Source organism: Neoarius graeffei, chromosome 4 (genome assembly GCF_027579695.1).
Source record: "Neoarius graeffei isolate fNeoGra1 chromosome 4, fNeoGra1.pri, whole genome shotgun sequence".
In the NCBI taxonomy this organism is placed as follows: domain Eukaryota; kingdom Metazoa; phylum Chordata; class Actinopteri; order Siluriformes; family Ariidae; genus Neoarius; species Neoarius graeffei.
The window spans coordinates 27,352,967-27,367,966 of record NC_083572.1 but is presented as its reverse complement, the minus strand read 5'-3'; the positions used below and the strand labels follow the sequence as shown (position 1 = coordinate 27,367,966).

At 40.8% G+C, this 15,000-nt stretch overlaps 1 protein-coding gene across 6 annotated transcripts in view; it reads right to left on the bottom strand.

The window, feature by feature from the left end:
* The window catches only part of stk11ip (serine/threonine kinase 11 interacting protein), a 210,335-nt gene that overhangs the window by 163,110 nt on the left and 32,225 nt on the right, over positions 1-15,000 (bottom strand). For all 6 annotated transcript variants that reach the window (XM_060919085.1, XM_060919084.1, XM_060919086.1 and 3 more), the window contains exons 4-9: positions 14,167-14,241; positions 13,835-13,930; positions 13,648-13,755; positions 13,450-13,521; positions 13,209-13,338; positions 2,963-3,066 (exon numbers count right to left, since the gene is read on the bottom strand). In XM_060919085.1, coding sequence (XP_060775068.1) covers positions 2,963-3,066; positions 13,209-13,338; positions 13,450-13,521; positions 13,648-13,755; positions 13,835-13,930; positions 14,167-14,241 — 585 coding nt within the window. The remainder of the gene's footprint in view (positions 1-2,962; positions 3,067-13,208; positions 13,339-13,449; positions 13,522-13,647; positions 13,756-13,834; positions 13,931-14,166; positions 14,242-15,000) is intronic.

Genomic DNA, 15,000 nt, shown 5'->3' with positions numbered 1-15,000 from the left:
ACCAATTGCTATAGTTTGGAAAGAGAAAATGTCCAATTCTGCCCGATATGCAATTTCAGTTGCTCAACAGTTTGGGGTCTCCTTTGCTGTATTTTACGCTTCATAATGCGCCAAAATGTTTGAAATGGGAGACAGGTCTGCAAGCAGGCCAGTTTAGCACCTGGAGTCTTATTACAGCGCCATGCAGTTTTAATATGTGCAGAAAGCGGTTTGGCATTGTTTTGCTGAAAGAAGGAAGGCCTTCCCTGAAAAATATTTTGTCTGGATGGCAGCATATTGCTCTGAAATGTGTATATATCATTCAGCATTAATGATGCCTTCCCAGATGTACAAGCTACCCATGTCATGTGCACCAATGCACCCTCATACCATCACAGATGCTGGCTCTTGAACTGTGCACTGATAAGTCGGGTGTGGTCCCTCTCCTCTTTAGCCTGGAGGACGCGATTTCCATGATTTCTAAAAAGAATTTCTACCTTTGATTCGTCAGATCTTGGGGACAATTTTCCACTTCGCCTCAGTCCATCATAAAAGAGCTCCGGCCCAGAGAAGGTGGCGGTGTTTCTGGATGTTGTTTATATCTGGTTTTAACTTGCATTTGTGGATGCATTTGTGGAACTGTTTTCACAGACGATGGTTTTCTGAAGTGTTCCTGAGCCATACAGTGATTTCCACTACAGACACGTGTCTGCTTTTAATGCAGTGTCGCCTGAGGGCCTGAAGATCACAGGCATCCAATGTCAGTTTTCAGCCTGGTCTCTTGCATACAGAGATTTCTCCAGATTCTCTCAATCTTTTAATGATATTATGTGCCATAGATGATGTGATCCCCAAATTCTTTGCAATTTAATATTGAGGAACATTATTCTTAAAAATTGTTGCACTGTTTGCCCATGCAGTCTTTCAGAGAGCAGTGAACCCCTCCTCATCTTTACTTCTGCGAGACTCCACCTCTCTGGGATGCTCTTTATACCCAATCTTGTTACTGACCTGTTGCCAATTAACCAAATTAGGGGTTTTTTTTGTTTGTTTAGCATTACACTTTCCAGTCTTTTGTTACCCCTGTCCCAACTTATCTGAAACATGTTGCTGACATCAAATTCAAAATGAGCATACATTTATCAAAAAACAATAAAATTTATCAGTTTTAACATTTGATATGTTGTCTTTATACTATTTTCAATGAAATATTGGGTTTCCATGATTTGCAAATTATCGCATTCTGTTTTTATTTACAGTTTACACAGCATCCCAACTTTTTTGGAATTGGGGTTGTAAAACAATTACATAAGATGATTCCCCCCCCCCTTGGAAAAAATGGAGAAGTAAAAAAAAAAAAGGGGGGGGGGATGCAGCATGGCAAATCCTTATAATAACCAAGATAAGCACTTAAAAGTAAAGGTAGTTTAAAGGTAGACTGCCTTTCAGATTTTTCAAGTGGAGATCATAAAAAGAATTTTCCCTGACACCCAATTATTTTTGCTTCATGGACTGAAAGCGACTGAATTCGAAATCACAGACTTCCAATTATATTAGGGTTTTTTTTGTATTATAAATAGAACAATTAATGAACTTACACCCATGTGACCCTAAATTTTCTGCTATTTTTTCTTGCTTCACCACAACCCAATTCAAGATACTACGTCGTGCATCACATGGTGGGCTTTCCCTGTTTGGTATTGGGGGATACAAATTTGAAACAGGAGAAGAAAATAGAGGAAGCAATTGAAGCATGAAAGACCGACGACAGTAACAGAAAGGGAGAAGAAGAGACGTTATGTTGCGAAGGAAAGGAAATGCAGAACTAAACTAATAAATATCGGCGGTCAGCAAGCACCTCAGTGTGATCAGCTGTTCATTTAGCAACAAAATGATGCAACTGTCAGTGCACGGTCAAGGTAAACCTGTAGATGGCAGTAATGCAACACAGGAAGCCAACTGCCGTAAAACCCAAAAGAAGAAGGAAAAGAAGAAGCAGGTAAACCTGTGCATGCATACACTGGACTTCCTCTATCTCCTTGACTGCACGAAGCAAGCAAATTTCATGCACATTATTTCCTAGGGAATCCTCTCAAATTAAATAACTTCCCAGCCACAGAACAGCCTGTTTTTTTTGGGTTTTTTTTAGATATTGCAGAAATAAACATCACAATGACCAAATTTCAGAGGGAACCAAATTTCACCAACTTTATGAAATCGAAAGGCAGTATAGCTTTCGGGGCAATTAATTTTTCCAAATGGGTCAAACAGGTGTTGCACAACCTTTTGCCTTCAACAAATAAAGCAATTATTTAAAAAGTTGTGGGTTTTTCTGTTTCCTCATGTTATCCTTGTCTTGTATGAGGATCTGAAACCCTTGAAAAATGTGACAAATGTGCAACGGTAATGGAAAGCATAGATTTCTCATACATTTTCAAAACACTGTGCAGTACATATACATTGAGACTGTGTTTATCTTCAGGCACACCTAGATTATCCTTACATTCAATACATTTTCACCAGCTACATCTGGCGTAGCAACATCTCATCTCATCATCTCTAGCCGCTTTATCCTTCTACAGGGTCGCAGGCAAGCTGGAGCCTATCCCAGCTGACTACGGGCGAAAGGCAGGGTACACCCTGGACAAGTCGCCAGGTCATCACAGGGCTGACACAGACAACCATTCACACTCACATTCACACCTACGGTCAATTTAGAGTCACCAGTTAACCTAACCTGCATGTCTTTGGACTGTGGGGGAAACCGGAGCACCCGGAGGAAACCCACGCGGACACAGGGAGAACATGCAAACTCCACACAGAAAGGCCCTCGCCGGCCCCGGGGCTCGAACCCAGGACCTTCTTGCTGTGAGGCGACAGCGCTAACCACTACAACACCGTGCCGCCCGGCGTAGCAACAGTCATTAAATAAACATTACATTCAATCCTACTCCTCCAACTAATCAAACGAGCATTTTCTTACCATATTGAGATTATGCAGAAAGGAGAGTGGAGCTAGTTGAGTGTGCTCCATTAGCAGGTTGTAGGCGAGGTCAAGATGCTGAAGAGAAGATAAATGCTCCACTCCTGAAGTAAAAACATCAGATACGTTAATTTGAGGTTTTTTTTTTTTTATTTCGGCTAAACAAAGCCAATATATGGTCCTTCATAATATTCTTGAACCTCATTTGGATCCATCAAGCTGGCTATTTTCCACATCCTCCACGCTGTGGCTGCTCATCTTGGTTCAACATCTGTCTCTATCAACCACAGTCAACACCACCCATCTTTAGGATCTGCCTCTTCACAGCGTCGGCCATGGCACTTCGTTACACACCAACTGAACTCCACCAGCTTATTCTCAAACTGCCTCCTTCCACCGAACTCATCAACACGCTATGAAACTCTGGTCTACTACGCTGACCCCATTACATTCATCGAGGATCCCACCGCAAATTCATTTATATTTCAAGCACTAATAATTCCATCCCAGCTCTATGGACCGACCGCAGTTCACATACCGGCTCCCACACTTCCTCCCTACGTCATCATAACACACGCCATCAGAACGCATTCTCTGTGAACTTTTTCAACCTCCGGAAAATCCCAACCACCTCCCCAACAGCTTCAAAACAAAAGCAACTGAAAATCACCCTCTTCAACACAAGATCTCTCAACTATAAAAGCCTCATCCTAAATGAATTCATTACAGTCAACAAACTCGATCTGCTGTGCCTAAATGAAACATGGCAAAAAACCCTGGACTATTTCTCACTCAATCAAACCACCCCTACAGGATACTCCTATCTGGATAGCCCACGTACTGAGGGCAGAGGGGGTGGCATTGCTGCTATTTTTAACCAAGACCTCCAACCCCGCGCACTGTCCCTCCCCTCTGCCCCATCATTTGAACATCTTGCTTTTAAACTTCCTGGGCCTAAACCTCTCATTACTGCTATTATTTACCGCCCCCCCAAACCCAACCCATCTTTCCTATCTGATCTCTCTGAATTCATCACCACACTTTTTTCAATCTCATCTCCTCTTTTGCTCCTTGGCGACTTCAACCTTCACATCGACTCCTCGGACTGTAAAAATGCTATGGACTTCCTCGACCTGCTTAACTGCTCTAGCTTCACCCAACACATCAACTTCCCCACCCACAACCGCGGACACATCCTAGACTTGGTCTGCTCCACCGGCCTCCACATCCACAATATTTCCAGTCTTGACCTCTCCATATCCGACCACCTAGCCATTTTATTTGACATCGATATCCCCACCCCCAAACAAAACCGCAGGATCACCTTCCGTAACCTCAAATCCATCTGCCCAGTCACTCTCTCCACCTGCATATCAAACTCTCTTTCCTGCCTCACCCCCCACGAAAATCCAACCCCATGTTGAGGGAGGTAGACAGAGTGTTATTGTAGATGTTGACAAGGTTCAACATCTACAATAACACTGTCTACCTCCCTCAACACACTGGCACCTCTGAAGACCAAAACAGTCACCTTTACCCACTCGGCACGTTGGTTCACTCCGGAACTCCACAAGCTCAAGAAACAACTTCGACAACTAGAACGACTTCACAAAAAAAAAAAAAACGGCCTCTCAGTCCATTCCCTCGCTTACAAAGACCATATGCAAATCTACAAATTAGCTCTCATCAAAGCACGTTCCACATACTATTCTGGCATCATCCATTCTGGTTCCTCCAACCCACGCTCTCTGTTCTCCACCATTAACAGACTCCTCAAACCCCATGACAACATTTCATCCTCATTCACCCCAGAGAAATGTGATAACCTCATGTCATTTTTCAATTCAAAAATAGAAACTATCTACAACCAGCTTGCATCCTCCACTACTACTACCCCACCACCTGAACCCACACTCTTTTCATCCTCTGACCAATGGCTATCAACCTTCTCACCCATAACCTCTGTTGACCTCTCCAAAATACTCTCTACCATGAAATCATCTACCTCTCCCCTGGACCCCATGCCATCTCAACTTGTCAAAGACTGCTTCACCCCCCTCGCCCCACTCATCACAGACATCATCAACTCCTCCCTCACCTCTGGCATAATCCCCCCACCTCTTAAACTGGCAGCCATCACTCTTCTTAAAAAACCTGGCCTCGACTCCGATGAGCCCAACAACTACAGACCCATCTCCAACCTTACATTTCTGTCAAAACTTCTGGAAAGAGCCATTGCAACTCAACTCAAGACCCACCTCCTCTCAAACAACCTGTATGAAACATTCCAATCTGGTTTTCGCACCCACCATAGCACCGAAACGGCCCTCCTCAAAGTCACCAATGATCTCCTTCTTTCCTCTGACTCCCTCACCATCCTCCTCCTTGACCTCAGTGCTGCCTTCGACACAGTCAATCACTCCATCCTTCTCAACCGTCTAGAATCCATTGGCATCACCCACACCGCCCTCTCCTGGTTCAAATCCTACCTGTCTGAAAGACTCCACTATATCACTATCAATCATCATAAATCCCACACCACCCCTGTCGTACATGGAGTCCCTCAAGGTTCAGTCCTGGGCCCCATTCTCTTCATTCTGTACATGCTTCCACTTGGACACATCATCCGCCGCCATGGACTCCAATTCCACTGTTATGCCGACGATACCCAGCTTTGCATCACCACCAAAACCATCTCCCCTGCCATCCTCTTCACCCTCACTCGCTGCCTTACTGACATTAAAACCTGGATGAACCACAACTTTCTCAAACTAAACAGCAATAAAACCGAGATCATCATCTTTGGCCTAAAATCCATCCTTCCCACCTGTCAGAACTTCTCACTCTGTATCGATGGTCACTCTGTCACTCCCTCCCCCCTCGTCAGAAACCTTGGAATCTACATGGACCCTGCACTCTCTTTTAAATCACACATTAACCATGTAACCAAAACATCCTTCTTCCACCTACGAAACATTGCACGCCTGCGACCTACTCTTTCCACCCCTGCCGCAGAGACATTAATTCATGCCTTTATCACCTCCAGACTCGACTACTGCAATAGCATCCTGTATGGCCTCCCCTCCACTGTTCTTCAAAAACTACAATGTGTTCAAAACTCTGCTGCCCGGCTGCTCACCCGTTCCCCCTCCAGAGAGCATATCACCCCTGTTCTCCGTCAACTTCACTGGCTTCCCATAAAACAACGCATACACTTCAAGATCCTCCTCATCACCTACAAGGCCCTCAACAACCTTGCACCCTCGTACCTGACTGATCTCCTCCATCGCCACTCCCCCACCCGCCGACTACACTCTGCAGATGCCAACCTCCTCACTCCCATCACCACGTCCAAGTACCGGACCCTCGGAGACAGAGCCTTCGCCATCGCTGCCCCTACCCTCTGGAACTCCCTCCCCCTGGCCATCCGTAACTTTGATACACTACTTTCCTTCAAGCGCCATCTCAAAACCCACCTGTTCAAGACTGCATACAGTATGATACTTGACACGTCACCTTCCTACAGATCACTTTCCTATTTATCTGTTGTCTGTGTGTGTGTGTGTGTGTGTGTTTGAACCTCCTGTAAAGTGTCTTTGAGTATCATGAAAAGCACTATACAAAACAGATGTATTATTATTATTTACAGTAGCAATATATTATTATGGGAACCAATATACTACGCGCCTTATTATTATTATTGAAGTCTGTGGTAGCCCCCAAAACTGAGATAAAAGTTCTGGCACAAAATTTTTTAAATGGACAAATCTAAATTTGGCAAACAAATTTGACAGTGCTCATAGTCATTTCATCAATTCTGGGTTCTGCCCCTCAACGCATTTAGCACCACCAGTGGGTAAAATTTCAAGGCAATCTTTAGCTTACAAGGAAGGAAATTCTTTTTTCTTATTAATCCTTGGCCCATACTGATTTCAACAGTACTGATGTCATTTTCCACCATATTACATTTTACACCATTTAAGATGAAATTATCCTGAAATACATCAATACAAAAGGTAATACGGTTTTCTGATATTCAAAAGTGTTTGCCTGTACTACACAAATGGATTTGGTGGCAAAGCTACCAAACAGGAAATGCATCAGCAACGCTTGGTCATTTTTGCAAGAAACTCAGATGCCTCAAGAATGAGGTCTTAAGAGACTATGTGGTGTTATAATAAGGAAAAAAAAACTATTCCTTTTGAAGTGTTTGGTTTAGAATTTTTCCCCCTTGTCCAATTCCTTGGAAGCTTCTGAGGTCAGTTGTTTAAAAAATAAAAAAATTTAAGCGCCCACACCTTGCATTTGGAACTCCTTAAACTCTTTTAAACTTATCACCTTCAGCAATCCTTACCATTTTTGGGTCAGATCATCTGCAGAAGAAACTGAACAAAAATAATCAGATTTTTGATATTCAAAACCAGTCATCTGTAGCATGCAAACAAATGTGATATGAATGTGTAAAACACTAAGTGAGGAGATATTTTGGAAATGCACATATGAATTCACAAAATTATTTGGAAATAATGATATCTACTCAGCAAAGTGAATCCAGCAGTATATCATACATGCTTGTAGGCCCACAGCAAATAAAAAGAAACCAATGGTGAGGCCTACAATGTGTATAAAGCGTAAACAAAGTGCATGGAGCTCTAAACCCTGATATTTTAACAGATGACTTCACCTCATTTTTTTTCTGTTGAAAAAAACCTGTGCAGTTTAATTATTATGAAACTCTATATTGTTTTTAAATTCCATTAGTGTTTTTACTAATATAAAATGTTTTGAAACTAGTTGGCATAAGAATATGGATGACATTACACACACACTAAATATTTAACTGCATGTACAAAAAATGAGAATAAACAGAAATCCAGCAATAACAAATTTGTGTCGTTGAGGTAACAATATAATTCATTCATGAATAATCTGTTTTCAAGCAGCACAAAGATTTCCTCCTGTAAAATAATGTAAAAAGTGCTCATAACTTTGGTTTTAGGTCAAGCAATTAAAATGTTTTTGCTATCTGGCTCCTTAGATACGGAGATTCAAAATTGCATATTGCTTTTGAAATCTGCAATGTCCTATGGCAGACACTGACCTAAATAAATAAATAAAAACCCACCCCACACCACCCAAGGCCAAATCTCTGCATCACCACCAAATTTGAAAGCTATGCTGAGGACCATGTTCTGAGGGAGGACATTGGTGTACCTTGACCCCAAGGTGGTGCTTTGAAGTGCTTGACACCTCAGTCACTGCTTGCAGCAATATTTATTATTAGGAGTCCAAGCAGAAGAGGTAATTTTTCTCACTTTAGGGGGCCAAGCACTTTCCATTGTTTTTCCCTGTACTTTATCTAGAAAAAAATATGCCATTAATTAAAATAATGAAGTATTTTTAGGCATGTTTCACAAAGCTAGAATGTTCAGCTATTGAAGAAAAACTTTTGCTTCACGTCTGCAATTTGTTTATTTGCGACAAAGTAAAAAAAAAATTGTGTGAAAAGCCTCCATGTGGGGTGATACCATAATTTTTGCCAGGGATTGGAGAAACACCAAACTTTTTCAGGTGGTGCATAATGTTACTTCAAAAGTAAACGAACCAGCATCAGCCTGATGGTGGGACTATAACACAAGTGTTTACATTTTATCCTATATTTCAAGAACTGCAAGTCATGCACTATTTTTGCTTCTTATATATTGACTTCCTGGATACAGCTAGAGCCCATCCACTAATTTCCACCATGTTAAGTTTTGTTGTTAATTTGCATAATATGCAAAACCTGCTTCTGCAAACTAATCTTAGGATTTTTCACCAAACTTCACAAACTCAAACTATTCAAAAGAGGGTGAGCCTCAGTAGCATGGCCATCACATGTCAATCAATTTTATATATACACATACACTTTAATATACATCTCATTATCTCTAGCCGTTTTATCCTGTTCTACAGCGTCGCAGGCAAGCTGGAGGCTGTGTGTGTGAGATACACACACACACACACACACACACACACACACACACACACACACACACAGCTCAGCGTAAATGAGTACACCCCCTTTGAAAAGTAACATTTTAAACAATATCTCAATGAACACAATTTCCAAAATGTTGAAAAGACAAAGTTTAAAGTACGGTTAATAATATAAACTTAGATTACACATTTTTCAGTTTTACTCAAATTAGGGTGGTGCAAAAATGAGTACACCCCACAACAAAAACTACTACATCTAGTACTTTGTATGGCCTCCATGATTTTTAATGACGGCACCAAGTCTTCTAGGCATGAAATGAACAATTTGGCGACATTTTGCAACATCAATCTTTTTCCATTCTTCAACAATGACCTCTTTTAGTGACTGGGTGCTGGATGGAGAGTGATGCTCAACTTGTCTCTTCAGAATTCCCCAAAGAAAATGATTTCTTTACACCACAAAGGTGAAGGCTACAAGATGATCAGCAAAGCTTTACTTATCAGTCAGAATACTGTAGCAAAAGTGGTACAAAAATTTAACAAAGATGGAACTGCAACTCTCTCACAGAGACGTTCAGGTCGTCTACAGAAGTTAACACCTCGACAGGAGCGTCTTCTGATGAGAAGGGTTGAAGAAAATCAGCATACAAGTTCACTGCAGTTATCTAAAGCAGAAAACCAAACTGGGGTGACTATTTCCCGTGACACAATACGGCGTACACTGCAGAGGAATGGCATGCATGGATGCCGTCCACGAAAGAAGCCTCCCCTAAAGCCCAGGCACAAAAAAGCCCGCCTGCAGTTTGCCAGGGCCCATGCTGACAAAGATGAAGACTACTGGGACTCTATACTCTGGAGTGATGAGACCAAGATAAATGTTTTTGGAACTGATGACTTCAAAACTGTATGGCATCACAAGGTGAGGAATACAAAGAAAAATGCATGGTGCCTACAGTGAAACATGGTGGTGGCAGTGTCCTTTTGTGGGGCTGCATGAGTGCTGCTGGTGTTGGGGAGCTGCATTTGATTGACGGCATCATGAATTCACAGATATATTGCTCTATACTGAAAGAGAAGCTGCTACCATCACTCCGTGCCCTTGGTCGTCGTGCACTTTTCCGACATGACTAAACGCACATTTAAGGCCACTGTTGGATTTCTGAAGAAGAACAGAGTGAAAGTGATTCAGTGGCCAAGTAATGTCTCCTGATCTGAACCCAATCAAACACCTATGGGGAATTCTGAAGAGAAAAGTTGAGCATCACACTCCATCCAGCATCCAGTCACTAAAAAAGGTCATTGCTGAAGAATGGAAAAAGACTGATGTTGCAAAATGTCGCCAACTTGTTCATTCCATGACTTGGTGCTGTCATTAAAAATCATGGAGGTACTAGATGTAGCAGTTTTTGTTGTGGGGTGTACTCATTTTTGCACCATCCTAATTTGAGTAAAACTGAAAAATGTGTAATCTAAGTTTATATTATTAACCTTACTTTACCATTATAAGTTCAACAGATGTTAAACTTTGTCTTTTCAACATTTTGGAAATTGTTTGTGTTCACTGAGATATTGTTTAAAATGTTACTTTTCAAAGGGGGTGTACTCATTTACGCTGAGCACTGTATACATACATACATACAATATATATATATATATATATATATATATATATATATATATATATATATATATATATACACACACACACACACACACAAGTTTGTGCACCCCTGGTCAAAATTGCTGTTACAGTGAACATAAAGTTAAAGTTAAAGATGACTCATTCCCTTTATATTTTAAGCAAAACCCCTTTTTTTTTATTTTCATCGTTAACATTTTCAAAATTACAAAAAAGGAAAAGGGCCCAAAGTAAAAGTTTGGGCACCCTGCATGGTTAGTACCGAGTAACACCCCCTTTGACAAGTCTCACAGCTTGTAAACACTTTTTGTAGCCAGCTAATAATCTTTCAGTTCTTAACTGGGGGATTTTCACACATTCATCCTTGCAAAAGGCTTCCAGTTCTACAAGTTTCTTGGGCTGTCTTGCATGCACTGCTCTTTTGAGATCTATCCACAGATTTTCAATGATGTTTAGGTCAGGGGACTGTGAGGACCATGGCAAAACCTTCAGCTTGTGCCTCTTGAAGTATTCTAATGTAGATTTTGAAGTGTTTTTTGGATCATTGTCTTATTGTAGGACCCATCCTCTTTTTAACTTCAACTTTTTTTTACAGATGGTGTGATGTTTGCTTCCAGAATTTGCTGGTATTTATTTGAATCCATGCTTCCCTCAACCAATGAAATGTGCCCTGTGCTACTGGCTGCAACACAACCCCAAAGCATGATCGATCCACACCCATGCTTCAGAGTTGGAGAGGTGTTCTTTTCCTAGAATTTGGCACCATTTTTTCTCCAAACATACCTTTGCACATTGTGGCCATGTCATTTTCCTCAAGAAATAAATGACCAAGTATAATATTTTTGTCTCATTTGTTTAACTGGGTTCTCTTTATCTACTTTTTGGACTTGTGTGAAAATCTGATGTTTTAGGTCATATTTATGCAGAAATATAGAAAATTCTCAAGGGTTCACAAACTTTCAAGCACCACTGTATATACACACACAAAATGAGTATTTCATTTCAAGCTTGAATAAAAAACAATATAAATACCATGCATCTCTTAGTCTAGCTTAGTACACACAATCATGGGGAAGACTGATGACTTGAGAGTTGTCCAGATAAATCAACAACACCCTCCACAAGGAGGATGAGCCATAAGTCATTACTGAAAAGGCTGGCTGGAAAAGTGCACAAGCAACAGGGATGACCACAGCCTTGAGAGGATTGATAAGAAAAGAACCTGGAAGAGCTTCACAAGCAGTGGACTGAGGCTGGTGTCAGTGCATCAAGAGCCACCACACACAGACGTCTTCAGGAAAGGGGCTACAACTGTCATATCCTTAATATCAAGCCACTTCTGAAACGGGGACAATGTCCGAAGCATCTTACCTGGGCTAAGGAGAGAAAGAACTGTACCATTTTAAATTTACTTTTTAAAAAATGTAAAAAGTCCTCTTTTCAGATGAAAGTAAATTTTGCACTTCATTTGGAAAATCAAGGTCCAAGAGGCTGGAGGAAGAGTGAAGAGGCAGAGAATCCAAGGTGTTTGAAGTCCAGTGTGAAGTGTCCACAGCCTGCGATGATTTGGGGTGCCATGTCATCTGCTGGTGTTGGTCCACTTTGCTTTATCAAGTCCAAAGTCAATGTAGGTGTCTACCAAGAGATTTTAAAGCACTTCATGCCTCCATCTGCTGACAAGCTTTATGGAGATGCTGATTTTCCTTTTCCAGCAGGACTTAGTGCCTGCCCACAGTGCCTAAACTACTACTGAATGGTTTGCTGACCATGATATTTCTGTGCTTGATTGGTCAGCCAATTCACCTGACCTGAACCCCATAGAGAATCTATGGGGTATTGTCAAGTGGATGATGAGAAACACCCGACCCAAAAAATACAGACGAGCTGAAGGCTGCTATCAAAGCAATCTGGGTTTCAATAACATCTCAGCAGTGCCACAAGCTCATCACCTCCATGCCATGTGGTGTTGATTTAATTCGTGGCAAGCTGCCCCAACCAAGTATAGAGAGAATAAATGAACATACTTTTCAGAAACTCAACATTTCTGTATTGTAAATCCGTTTTGATTGACCTTAGGAAATATTCTAATCATTTAAGAAACTGGATTTCTGATTTTCATGAGCTATAAGCTAGCCAGAGTATAACCAGTCAGATTTCATCAGGTATTTGACAGGAGTTGAGCAATTGTCATTAACTTTGAATGGTGCGTTTAGGTATGGACATGCACTCAAATTGACCACTGGGTAGGCACTATTCAGAATTTTGCTCATGTTTGTGCATGCATAATGATTTTTCATGGTTATTTGTGGATATGCATGCACCTGTCTTGGAAAATAATGTGTCCAGTGAAATTTCTTTTTTTAATTTCCTTTTATTTACCATGGTCTATTCATGAAACTATAATAAAATTACATTTTGGACCATTTAGCCACACCCACTCAAATTTATGATTATTTGCATATGTCCTCAGATTCTTGGCCAATCTTTGTAATATTAATGTCAAAATTTTGACCATTTTTGTTGTTCTTTTGCTGAACTGACTGGCTTTGCATCATCGAAAATTGTACATGTTGGTTTCAGCTTAAATCTATTTTATATTTTACTTTGGAACCTCTCCAGTGCTCTCACCATCAATGCTTTCCAGTTCGTTGTGTCTGAGCACCAAAGTGACCAATCTTGCTCTAGCGCTCAGGCTAAGCTCTGGTGCTCTCTGCAGATTGTTGTAGGCAAGATTGAGATGTTCAAGCTCACAGAGTGGCTGTAGACAAAAATAATCATATATTATATAGTGTTACCACACTCCAGGTACAATACAGATTATACAATGCAGAACCTAAGATTAAAAACTAGATCAAAAACTGAAACATGCCTTCAGGAATTCAGCACATTTCTGGATCTTGTTATGGCTTAAATCCAGTGACTTCAGGACATTCAACAAACTCTGAAAAATTTTCAATGCCAAAATCAGGGGGCACTATAGAAAGGTAGAGGAGCAATCAATACTAAAACAACTTAAGTTTGCCTCATACCTACAATGGCAATGAGGCAAAGCAGCATTATGCCTTACCAGAGATTCATCAAGACAGGAAATAGAGTTGTAACTGAAGTTCAGGGTGTGAAGTTCTAACCAAGGCAAGGCATTACTGAGATCTCCTCCACAGAGAAACAGTAGCTCCTGTAAGACACACAAAGTACACTTTAGAAATATGAGCAATATGGGTAATCTTTTGTATGCTAAAATCAGAAACTGATACCTCTAAAGTGTTGAGGCTTTTAGAGCAGATGAAGACCTCCAACTGAGAGTAGACACCACGTAGCCCTTCCAGACAATGAGGAGGAATTCTTTTCAGCTGGCCCCAAACACACCAAGTATCCATTTAGAGCAATGCAAATACAGTGGTTTTGGAATTATCATTGCTCCAATTTCATTTATTTTTAAAAATCAGTTACACATTTCAAAAATATTTTTATGAAAAAGTTATATGAAAAGAACTTTGCATGCAATTTTCATGATATTTCTATGATATAGTTAGTAAATTGTTTAAAGTATTTCCATGAAAAATTCTGAAGTCCACTGTTCGCTTACCTCTAAGCGCTTGAGGGACTTAAAGGGGAAAATTTTCACAATGGACTGCAGTCTTGCCCCAGGTGGATGGATAAGCTGTGTTTTGGCACAGAACGTGAATAAAACTTTGACAAAATCTCTGTGCAGGTTCTTTTAAAATCTCAACATAATGCAATCTACATTATCAAAGCTTTTTCATAATTTAACTGTAAATTATAAATTCTGAATTATGAAGTGCAATTGTATTAAAGATCATGTGAAACAGAAGTCATTTCAGTCTGCAACATACACTATATGGTTAAAAGTTTGTGGACACCTAACCATCAAACCAATATGTGGGCCTTCCCCAAACTACTGTCACCAACTGGGAAGCACAAAATTGTATTGATGTCGCTGTATGCTGCAACATGAGTTTCTCCTTCACTGGAACTCAGAGCCCTAGCCAAACATGTGCCAGTATAACAATTCACCAGTGTGCAAAGTGAGGTCCATGAAAACATGGTTTGCCAAAGTTGGCCTGCACAAAGGCCACACAAAGCCTCAAACCCACTGAACAACTCTAGGATGACCTGAAATGTTGATTGTACCCCACGCCTCCTTGCTCAACATCGGTGCCTGACCAAACTAATAGTCTTGTGGCTGGTAAGTCATCCCAGAAGAGTAGAAGTTATTGGGGGGGATGGGACAAATTTTCGAATGGGATGTTCAAAAGGGACAAGTGCGTATGCCAGCATGTTTGTGAACCTCTGGGATGAACTGGGATGTGTGAATGGTAATAAAGCAATATTTACCAAGGTGATAGAGGTCATAAGTATTTTTGTTTTCAGAACACATGCGTTACTTGTATACATTTAC